This window comes from Cydia strobilella, chromosome 11, assembly GCF_947568885.1.
Source record: "Cydia strobilella chromosome 11, ilCydStro3.1, whole genome shotgun sequence".
Taxonomy (NCBI): domain Eukaryota; kingdom Metazoa; phylum Arthropoda; class Insecta; order Lepidoptera; family Tortricidae; genus Cydia; species Cydia strobilella.
The window spans coordinates 13,584,814-13,597,385 of record NC_086051.1 but is presented as its reverse complement, the minus strand read 5'-3'; the positions used below and the strand labels follow the sequence as shown (position 1 = coordinate 13,597,385).

Here is a 12,572-nt window from a genome sequence, read left to right as displayed (position 1 = left end):
AATTAAGAAATTACTACCACAGATCTCATAGTAAAATTGGTTGTAATAATGCTGGTCATTTCCTACGGTTTCTGCAAGCATTTTAGAGCACTAAGTGTAAGGCCTGAGTGGACGCTCGAAGCGGAGCTTTCGGCGGGGCGTGCAGCGTGGCGTCGGGCTCACAAGTGATTTGAGCAGCGTGCACTAAGGCCGCTTCTATACGTTTGCATTTGTTTAACATGCACGCCGCACGCCCCGCCCCGCTGCACGCTCAACTTGAGCGTCCACTCAGGCCTTACACTTACGATATGTAATGTCTAGATAAAGATCTTTACGTGCCAACGTTCCAAAAATATATTTACACGACCTTATTGTCAGTGTCTTATACGCGTGTCGACTTTAATGTTAACTTGTTTGACATGTTTTTCTTGTACATGACGATCCTTATGACGCAATTAATCTTATTATTTTAAATTTATAATGTAATGTTTGACGATCATGATGTGAAGATAAACATAATTTTGACGAATGTAGCAAATTTATAGTGTAATTTTCATCGTGAAATAAAGAAATCTAAAATCTAAATCGATATGTACCTATGTTTATTTTTGGAACGTTGGCTTATTGGCTTGTAAAGATGATTGTGAACTCGACTGTACCTTGTCACTGTGACATGGTACAAAGCGGCACAGAAATCAAATTCCTATACCGTTAGTTTGGATGGGTCTGGAATTCGCAACTACGAAATATCTGTCTGGAATATGCACCCCTGGACTTACAAGCATCAATAGAGGCTACGATAACCTCTTTACCATCAGGCGAGCTGACTGCTTGTTTGTCAACATGGTATTAACGAATGGTAAAGGCAGTAGCAAATTGATGTTTAATTCTATTTTCGTACTTTTCGATGTCGTAAACCGGTAAAAGCGGGTCAGTTTCACTTGCATTTTGTTAATAATTTTGCAAGTTTTAATCAATAACATAACTGGCAGAGCAAATTTTTTTCTCCCTCCTAAAGGCACAAAATTTGGCAAACAATTGGCACTTACGCATTCGCACGCTTAACTCATACCACTCCGACACAGACACACACACACACACACACACACACACACGCGCGCACACATACACACGCGCACATCCATGAGCACACAAGTTTTAATTTTTTAATTTTTTGATATTGGTCCGATTTATGTTGGTTTATTTATTTTGTTTTACTTCTAACTTGTTTATTTCTTACTTACTTCTTTTTTATTTATTATTACCATAGAGTAACTGATACTAGAGCGTTACTGTCATAGTAAATTTTGTAACCCCAGTAAATTCACTGCCATCTGTCGACACACTTTAAAACTAAAAATGAAGATTTATAAAAATACGATAGAATGTATTTAAATATAGATAAATGATTTTTTTTTTATTTGCATTAATTATTTTTATGATTTTGACCCATGTTCTTTCACTGATATGCGTTAAAGATGTTAAATAACAAACGAAACCGTCAACGCCATCTATACGACTGTAGGCCAAAACTAGTAGCGCCCTCTGAACGAGAATCAAATTTTGTTGATTTTCGAGGCACGTTTTTTCCTTAGACTGTATCCATCTATTACGGAGTTATATCTATCTTTGTTATTACGAATTGTTAAGCCAAGCCAAGCACGGTAATTTGTTAACCTGCGACCGACCGATCTCAAGGGTCCAATCTGAAAACCAGCGCCAGGCCCTCTACTTGGAGTGCTTCGCATATGCTGAGATTGGAGCCCATTGCCCAATCTTTAATATTAAATGTTTTAAATTTCTAATTAAATTGTACCTATTTTTAGTATTTAAGATTTATATTTGTACTTAGTTCTTAAGGTATTTTTTTGTGGCAATAAATGTTTTTCTGATTCTGATTCTGATTCTGGTATTAGAAATGGTAACTAATTGGTACAGTCACGGACTTTAATCGTTGAGCTATTTAGGGTTTACTTTACATTGGACATATCATAACGTAAGTATTGAAGAACCACATTAGCTTGAACCTTAACTAACCGTAACTATCAATTAAAGTCTGTGACCGTCCATATTTATTTCGAGAGAGATTCATTCTTATACCATCCATACTTAGGATGGTATAAGAATGAAAAGTTTGGTGCAAATCGATTTATTTTATTTATCCCTTAAAAATAAAACCTCATCATTATATCAACATACAGACATTTCTATAAGGAGCACCATCAGTCCACTTTCACCTTACAATCTATGGCAAAAATTATCATTTCGTGATCCCTCGATTGCTTTATGTAAAGTATTTTGTAAGGTATTCGCGACATTTAAAGATTCGCGATAAGGCGCTGTACCTATCTATAATTATTTCTATACCTACCTATAATTATGACACAATTATCTGTTTAAACTCTTATCTCCTTGACATTGGATCATGCCGCTCATCACGTAACGTTCAATGGCATGGGGTGGCATGGGTTATCTATCGCCATATAAACATGGTGTGAGGCGATATATGCTTGAAAACAACCATAGGTCGATATGGTTGATATAATTATCAAGAGAATTCAGCAATTGACGTAAATATATTTATGGTTTGATTATCAATTCAAAAACAATACTTGTTTTTATTAAGTTTGGAAATTGCAGAGTTCGTTATTCGATTACCATCATACTGTGTTGTCAAGGACTTATGGAGATTTAAACAATAAGTAATAGTATATAACATTTAAAACTTTCGCGGTTTAAAGTTTAAACACATAATAAATCACATTTAGAAACGGGTCTATCGCGAGTAATAGTATGTCGAACTTTGTGCATGTATTTTAAATCTTCTAGACTTATTGGTTCAGACGATCCAATTACGATTCTTAATTTCTTATCTTCACGATTACGTACAATACCTATAAAACCAGGAGCACTTCATGCTTTAACAACACTTAACTAATGTACAGTCGGAGGCAAAAATTTCGGTCCAGACAAATGGTTCAAAAATATGTGAACACGACTTTACTGTCTGAGGTGTAAGAGCGTACACATATTTTTGAAACTTTGGGAATGTATATATATTTATGCCCTTGACTGTACATTGCAACGCTTACCAAGCAAGTTGCTTTGCTTACTGTTGCTTACAGTAAGATCTTTTAGTTTAGTAAGTACATATTCGCTATTTTCACCTGATGCAGCTCATCTGATCTTGTGATCTAGTTAACTATGAAATAATGATAGGAAAAGTTACACTGTAAACCGTGAATATTCATGAAAACGATTAATACAAATTAGTAGATAATCACGCGATAGAATTTCACGGAAAAATCTTTTCTATTGTGATCAAGGGCTTCATGTTTATGGAGATTAATCAATTATCACGTTTCCAACTTTCACGCTTGAAATTATGTATGCAAGTACGTCTATTATTAGTGTACAGTATACATTATTACTGATAATGTTTTTTTATATATACTGAAGTGGTAAAAGATTACAGACGCAAAAACGAATTGCAAAGGTACTTAATTAGAATTCGCGCTCCCGTAGTGTTCTCGGGAAGGCTAAAACTTCAAATATAACTAAGCTATAGGTACATACGTGTTTTTCCAGTTAGTTAAAACGTGTCTGGTTTGTTTTACTTATTAACATTTGGCATGCAAAAATAAATTTCTTAAAATGATCATAAGTCAAATTGCAATCGGGGTATTGGATACGATTCTCTCGTTCTTTGGTCGTTCCCTAATCGTGGGCAGGTCAGTCAAATTCAGTATAATATCATTTTAAAGCGTCAGGCATCAGCTAGCTACCAAAGGGTCAGATGTTTGGAGCTTTTTTTAACTGAGTTCAAGAATTTTAAGGAGGTTCTCTATTCGTGACTCAAATGCTGATGAAGACTATAAACTGATGCTTTAATACGATTTTGTCAGGTTGGTTTTTTTAGGATTCCGTAGCCGTACCCTAAGGGTAAAAACAGGACCCTATTATTAAGACTCCACTGTTTGTCTGTCTGTCACCAGGCTGTATCTCATTAACCGTGATAGTTAGACAGTTGAAATTTTCACAGATGATGTATTTATAATGCCGCTACGAGTATAACAACAAATACCAAAAAGTACGGAACCCTCGGTGGGCGAGTCCGACTCACATTTGTCCGGCTTTTTTCGTACCTTGTCACAGTTACAATAGTATGAGGCCCCTAAGCGACTCATATTTAATGTCACTGTGACAAGGTATGAAATGGAACTTAAGGCCGTTCCATCGGTTTGCCGCTATCACTGTCACATTTCGCAAGAAAGAACGGGAAAGACCATGCGCGCCAAGTGTCAATTTTGATCGAATTTTGTCGATTTTTATTTATTTTAAGAACGTTTGCCTTACAATATCGAAATTCGCAAGCTGTCAAATTACTATTTAAGTTTATCTATTTTAAAAACATTGCCTTACAATATCGAAATTAGAAAGCTGTCAAATTACTTTTTTTTGTTTATAGTGTCACATAATAAATAACCGAGTAATGTTTGATTAAAGGTTACTTTGGGAATTAATAGTATCGAGCGAAGTGTTATAATTCGTGTATCGGAAGCTGTGTTATTAAAGGTAATATAATCAAGAACTACATATATTTTTTCCACGTCTACGAATATCAACGTCTCTTAAAAAAATATGATCATATAAGGAGATTTTTCGCCTTCTGGCTCTCTTGGACTTCGCTTGTAAAGGTGATAATAATGTAAAAATTAATAAATGAAAAAAGGTGTTTATTAATTTGCATCATTGTCATACTGCGATGTTGTCTCGTGAATACAACATACGGAACCTACGAAAACAATTGTTCTTACGAAGTTACCTCCGTTCTTAAGAATTGTTTGTAAATAACAACAGCTAATTAAATGCTTGTGGATGTTAATGCAAACAAACAAACCCAATCAAATCAGGACTGGAAATTTCCATTTAATTTAACATGATATTAAGTAAAATGGTTTTATTATACTTACTTAATTCGGATATCATAATTATCAAGAGATATTTAAATTTAGGCTAAACAGTAAAACAATATTTAATTCTTCATCTTTTCATCCTGTTACCCCCCTGCTGGGGTGTAGGGCTCGAGCCATATTCTTCCACTGACTCCGGTCCTGGGTAGCTTGGGTAACCTTCCACCAGGGACCGGACAACCCTTTCCGCGATAAAACCCTTTCAATGGGCAACACTTAAACACGGCTAACACATTGAAAGACTTTCCCTTTTGAACTGCAAGCCCATTCATACCCTTACCTTTGACTAACCCTTACCGAAATGCTAACCAAAAATAAGGCTAGCCCTTAATAAGGGTTACCCTTATCTTTAAGCGCTTTTTATAAAGGTTTCCCTTTGCGTGAAAGAGATAGGATTAGTATATATCTACGGTAGTGTATGAAAAGGAAAGAAAATACGTGCCTAGTCAAAGAACGCCGCCTTCGCCGCCGACGATCGCTCGGATTCGAAGCAGGGACCGGACAACCCTTTCCGCGATAAAACCCTTTCAATGGGCGACACTTAAACACGGCTAACACATTGAAAGACTTTCCCTTTTGAACTGCAAGCCCATTCATACCCTTACCTTTGACTAACCCTTACCGAAAAGCTAACCAAAAATAAGGCTAGCTCTTAATAAGGGTTACCCTTATCTTTAAGCGCTTTTTATAAAGGTTTCCCTTTGCGTGAAAGAGACAGGATTAGTATATATCTACGGTAGTGTATGAAAAGGAAAGAAAATACGTGCCTAGTCAAAGAACGCCGCCGTCGCCGCCGACGATCGCTCGGATTCGAAGTAATGTGTGCTTTATGAACAAGGTAGACGCCTTAAATTAGCACGCTTATATGCTAAAAAGGAAGCCCTTTATAAGGCTAACCCTTATAAGCAATATGCAAGGTGTTGGTGAGCGGATGATAAGGGTTTTGTAAGGGTATTTGGGCTACCGATTACTCAAATGTGGTAGCTTTATATAAGGGTTTTTAAAACCAAAACAAAGGGTTTCGTCTGGCAAAGGGTATGGTGAGTTAAGCCTTATGCAATACCCTTATAAAACCCCGATAAGGGATAGCGGGCCGGTCCCTGATTCGAAGTAATGTGTGCTTTATGAACAAGGTAGACGACTTAAATTAGCACGCTTATATGCTAAAAGGGAAGCCCTTTATAAGGCTAACCCTTATAAGCAATATGCAAGGTGTTGGTGAGCGGATGATAAGGGTTTTGTAAGGGTATTTGGGCTACCGATCACTCAAATGTGGTAGCTTTATATAAGGGTTTTTAAAACCAAAACAAAGGGTTTCGTCTGGCAAAGGGTATGGTGAGTTAAGCCTTATGCAATACCCTTATAAAACCCCGATAAGGGATAGCGGGCCGGTCCCTGCCTTCCACCAGTTCCACCCTATACCCAATACACCTAACTCTTGCTCCATGGAACGGCGCTATTAGTATAAATAAATATTTAGATTTATTTAGGATAAAATATTGTTTCAGAAATGCGAAATTTAATCGATTTTATGTAATCTTCATGTTGGTTTTAATATTAATCCGTCAAAAAATAAGTTTATCCTTTCCTTATCATTTTATAAAAAATATAACATATTAAGTACCTATGAGTAATCACTTAATCAGCAGTGCACATAGGTATGTGTGCCGTATGCCATATCTTCACAATCGATATCAAACTGTGAAGTTTTGACAAGTCCAAAAAATCACCTCAGCTAACTCCAACTATTTTTGGGTATTTTAGGTATTAAAATTATTAAATCTGTGGGTGTAGTGAACGAACGTTCGCACAATTCTGCTAAATATATTGCTCAAAATCTCAAACTAGCAGTTGACAAGCTTGAAAATACCTAGGTTATTGAATTTTAATGCCCCATTAAAGAGGATCCTCTTTCCTAGAGGATTTTTTATAACGGTCCAGAATGACAATCGACATCGTTTAATGTTCTTTACAGGAACCAGTTATAGTGCGAACTCCAGTTAAAAGTATTTGTTATGGATCTCAATGTCACGGTTATACTGGATTCTTATGTGGTTGTGGTCAGTGTGCAGTAGGAATAACAGCTCTGTAAGGTCAATACTCTGCGAATTTTGCCAACAAACTAACGCAAACCAAAGACCTATGTAACTCCGTATTATAAGATGAATACACTAAAAAATCGTGCCTCGGAAGTCAAGAAAATTTGATTCTCGCACAGATGGCACTACCACCTTTGGCCTATTCTCGGCTAGACCGCGTTGACGGTTTCGTTTGTTATTTAACAATTTTAACACATCAGGGAAAGAACATGGGTCAAAATCATATAAAAATAATAAATACAAATAAAAAAAAAACATTTATCCATTATATATTATAATTTTTTTTAATATTATTAGTTTTAATCGTGTGTCGATAGACGGCAGTAAATTTAATGTGACTACAAAATTTACTATGACAGTACCCCTCTATATATTCTCTTTGCGCAAACTCACGCTCTTTGAGTAAAAAGGCGATTTTTACTTTTATAAGAATTATAAGTATCTCCCTCCGAGTTATGTGAAAAAATTACTACGGAGTTATGGAGCCCTCGCCGGCCATGACGAAGTGGCCAGACACGGCACTGGGTAGAGATCAGTGGAGAAATTGGCATGGGGGGGGGCTTTGCCCAGCAGTAGGATACGACTGATCCATTTCTAATCTGTCTTTTGTTCCCTCTAGTTACCGAGATTAAGTTTTCCGAGACCTTGTATTGAATTATGGGAACCCAAGAATAATTTTGTTTTTTTGTGTCTTTATGACCTGTATACATATATGTTTCCGGTGATAATTTTTCCACAAATGTTAAAATTTTTCCTCTAATGTTCAACACAAAAAAAAGTTTATTATTTTCAACATTGTCAACATCACAGGCGACCTCATAAAAATACATTCACTCCAATTGTTTCTTCTATTTTTCTTCGTTGATTAATAATATTAGTATTTCTTTGTACTAATGGCTACCTACAGTATACAGTAGATTATAGATGGATGGAGATAACTGTAGTCACGGTCCGTAGCCATTACCTCGCGAAAACTGTTTCAAGTTCATAATCATTATTAAATAAAATGTCTTATAATTCTTATATGTCCGAATTTGTCGGCCGTGTCCCAGTTTCGTTTGCCCTAGATAGGAGCTATTTGTCGGTGGTCAGTGATGACAGAGGTTGAATTAGAAACAAGAGGTTGAAATATGTACCTAGTTAAAAAATGTAATGTCCTCATGTTATTAATTTTTAGGGTTCCGTGTCCAAGGGGTAAAAACGGGACCCTATTACTAAGATTCCACTTTCCATCTGTCTGTGTGTCTGTCTGTCCGTCTGTCTGTCACCAGGCTGTATCTCATAACCCGTGATAGAAAGTTGAAAATTTGTTGTATTTCTGTTGCCGCTATAACAACAAATACTAAAAACAGTATAAAATAAATATTTAAGTGGGGCTCCCATACAACAAACGTGATTTTTTTGCCGTTTTTTTGCGTAATGGTACGGAACCCTTCGTGCGCGAGTCCGACTCGCACTTGGCCGGTATTTAATTTTTTTAATAATATGGGAGGCAAACGAGCAGACAAATTGGCTGATGGTAAGCAATTACCGTCGCACATGGACACCTGCACCACCAGATGGGTTGTATTGCAAGTGCGTTGCCGGCAATTAAGATGGGAGTAACGCTCTTTTCTTGAAAGGTCCGGGAATACGCACGTATTTTCAACTTGTGTGTTTCTCACTCCAGGGGTTCTTCAGATTAACTGACCATCTTTGTGGCAATAATATACACCTAATACCAGCGACTGGTCGCTTGTCAGATAGATTAGAGCATAGACAGAGAAAATCATACTATATTTCTTACGCTAGTATCGTCACCCCAAAAAAGGGACGATTAAAATATAAAAAAAAATATTCTACCTCCACCAAATTTCTTTGAAAAATAAGACCGTTTTGATAGAATTGAATAGACTGTTGTAACGTATGCGCTTGACCTCATCGGCCAATGAATTGAATGGCGCCCTAATAATGGGTTGATGCCCTAATGGCCAAATTTAAAAATCGTTAAGTAATGACAGGAGGTTTTCCATTGGCCAACCTAGAGGCATGTAATAATAATAATGTGTAGCGAATAATAACTGTAAGGTGCTTTGGAATTCTTCGAAACCGGGGTATTTTTGAAAATGGCAAATACTCTACAAAGTTTCTACTGTAGCCTCTGTACCTGTACCAAGATGCCTAATATTAAGCTAAGACCGTTTTCACGTTGTCCGATCCGATATCGGATGTCGGAAGAAAGTAAAATGTAAGATATATCTGTTTCTCTTTATTTATATAAGCATTAAATAAATCATTATTACTAAATGTTAAATAACGCAAAAAAGGCGGACTTGATGCCAATGGCACTCTCCTGCAGCTGTTTTTGTCATACGCGCCTTCCGACATCCGACATCGGAAAGGCGCTTCCGATAAATTCAGCCATGTGTGAGCCCCGATAGTCAGCTGTCGGACCGATAATATTTGTTTGTGTGCGTATGTAAATTGTAGTGTGGATGACCGCTAAAGACGGCGCCCGGGCGCGCCCCCGCGGCCTGACTACGCGGATGTAGGTTCCTACATCCGATATCGGATCGAACAATGTGAAAACGTTCTTAGGCTTTCCGTGAATCTAATTACCGTGAATGGCGTGAAAAGTCTTTATTATTCATGTTTTCCCATTAAAGGGTGACATTGGCATTTCGCTCTACTTCTGACACTTTATTATCTCGGAGACGCTATTAATTGTTAATTGTATTGACAATGCAACATAAATCAAGTCAGAGTCAAGTTTTATCTTACTTGATGATAGCAATTAATTATTTCGCCAAGGCTTTCAAGCTAATTATAATAGGTAACATCCCTATACATCGTAAAAAACCCTGTAAGTCCCTATACATCGGGTGGATGACGTTCACAAGCCTTATTATTGATTATTGATTAATTGATTATAGGTCGATTTAAGCCTAGCCACATCAGTAAGCCAAGCTTAAATGGAGTTTGGGCAGGACACGTTGCCAGGTGATGGCAGGTGGACCAAAATGTTTGACGGATTGGTGTCCGCTTTCTGATGAAAGAAGCGCCTGGCGTCCGTTGGCTCGTTGGGTGGATGACGTTAGAAAACTCGCGGAGCACTTTTGGATGATACTAGCCCAGGACCGTGATAAGTGGCGTACACTAAGAGAGGCCTATGCTCAGCTCAGCAGTGGGCGACTGAAGGCTAAAATGATGAGCTGCGACCAATCGCGCGCGTAATACGAACTGACCAACCAATCCCTAGATCCCTACTAGTTAAACTGCATGATTGGCTCGAATTCCTGAATGACACCGCTGATTTTGGGATTTTTTAATTATTAATTTTTTTTAAATAATGTTATACATAGGTATTTCAGAATCATGAGCTCTTTCGATCCTAATAGGAGAAGGTTCCTAAATTTTCCATACATTATCGATCCTTTCATTCCGTTACCGACGTTACCGTTAACATACAAGTCTATAAAAATGGCAAAGGAATGGAAATAAAAATCTTTAGCTTCAAATATCTACGTTTATATCAAAATTCAGAAGACTGAATATATGTAAGACGTAAGTAGTAAGTATAGAATTCATTTATACGCACGAAAAAGAAAATTATCAATTCTCTTAATTTTCACTGGTGACGAGACCTTGTATATTTTCACGGTTACATATGTAGGAGTAAATAGGTACCTAGTAAATATTCAGTTGATGTAACGACTGTAAAGTAACATGCTAATAACGCACGCATGTTGATAATTACCACGTCATGCTGTCTACACAAACAAAGATTATTATATGAATATTATGATGAGTACTTTCTATAAAAAAAATATGAGCCCTGAACTCCGCGTCAGCTAAAGTGCAGTTGGGCCATAATATGATTGCTATGTTTACATGCCCTTAAATGATAACGTTCACACTCTAAGCGCCAGTTGCACCATCCGCACGCACTTGACACTCTTGACAGACTGAATAACCGCGGCACTTTACTTACTACCTTAGTACCTATGAAACTTTCCATACAATAAAATTTTGCGAACTCTAACAATGACAAACAGTTTGGTGCAACCGACCCTAAGCCGCTTTTCCAGTTTTCCACACTGCAGAAATGCTACGTTACTAAGTTGTGTTGCACTGTTTATCACCGAGCATCCACCGAATTAGCAGCTTTCTAACACGGCCGGTTAGCACCGAAGTGGCCTACGTGACTAGCGGTCCCCCGGCAATGGTGCCGTGGCGCCAAATAAATTGACAATCTATTGATGTTATTTAATCAAATATCACAATTAACTGAATGGAGAATGAACCCGACTGTCATTATTAATACTTTTTAGTTCAACAATAACCTTCATATATTATATAACACAGAAAAAAAAACGCACGTGTCTCCCGCGTATCAGCTGATTTTACTACTTACCCCATGATTTCACGAAGTTTACAGAAAGCGCGATTAGGGCGAAACACAGCGCGTTGCACATTTTGTCTCATCAATTTTGGTACAGTCTCATTCAAAAGCACATTTGGATCGGAAATAAATGGCGAGTTTCAGCGGAATATCTGATAGAGGGCGGCACGACCGCTCGCGCCGCGTGTTCGACCGAAACTGGCGAATCGCGGTCACCGCCAGCGTCACCGTCACCGGTTGCACAGTACTGTATAGAACGACAATAGGTTCATTGAAGAAGTTTCGCGCATGCGGCATTCTGTCTTATCGCGATCAGCGTAGGAGGCCGTTTGGAACTTCGGAAATGATAACTACCTACCTAATGATTAGCTTGCTATTACAGGTTTTGGCCTAATTAAATTATGACTACCGGCTCTATGTTCCGCCTGACATCTGATAATAATGTTTTCCTTTATCCTTACAACATAGCTAAAGTTAGAAGGCCACGAAGTTATTTGTGCAATTACGTTTAATTTGTACGTGTTTCGTCTCATTTTTTGAAACATTTTCTAATTCAGAAAACACATGAAAAACAGTGGCACATGTTCTAACAACAATGGACACCTTGTGTTTTTTTTGCTTACTTTACATTTTACAATGTGACACTTGAAATGCATTAACCTGTGTTTACTTGAATACTTACTTAGTTCTACCTTAGCTAATGGCAGCGGGTTATATATCTAGGTACATCCACAGTGACGAATGTTTTTTTTTTATGTGGGGCAAATAAGTTAAGAGAACCGCTGGTCTAGTGGCCTTCACAACACGTGACATCATAGCTATACCGTTTATGTTTACATTCTGCACTCACGTAGACAAAAATGTGCCTCGTAATGCAAATGAGATAATTTCGTTACAATACAATACAAACTTTCTTTTTTCACACACGAAAACAATACACAAACACTATACTTACATTAAACTCTAGTGGATAATGCGTGGATAGAATGATACTTTTCTTTTTCCTTTACAAATATAAACTTATTATTTTTATATGATAATGCGGACAGATGTATGTATAGTACATTGTGCAACGTGGGGGGGTAAGTGAAATAGTGAACGAGAGTCTATATAGTCACGACAGCCGCAGGCTGGAATGAA

At 37.4% G+C, this 12,572-nt stretch overlaps 1 protein-coding gene and 1 long non-coding RNA gene across 4 annotated transcripts in view; both read right to left on the bottom strand.

Annotated features, from left to right (window-relative positions):
* LOC134745541 (protein cueball) overlaps positions 1–11,644 on the bottom strand; it is a 34,341-nt gene extending 22,697 nt beyond the window's left edge. For all 3 annotated transcript variants that reach the window (XR_010128192.1, XM_063679600.1, XM_063679601.1), the window contains exon 1: positions 11,445–11,644. Coding sequence is in view for 2 of the 3 variants with exons in the window: in XM_063679600.1 (XP_063535670.1) it covers positions 11,445–11,505 (61 nt within the window). In the remaining variant the exon portion in view is untranslated. The remainder of the gene's footprint in view (positions 1–11,444) is intronic.
* Positions 1–12,572, bottom strand: part of LOC134745668 (uncharacterized) — a 447,357-nt gene that overhangs the window by 275,743 nt on the left and 159,042 nt on the right. The gene's annotated exons all lie outside the window — the stretch shown is intronic.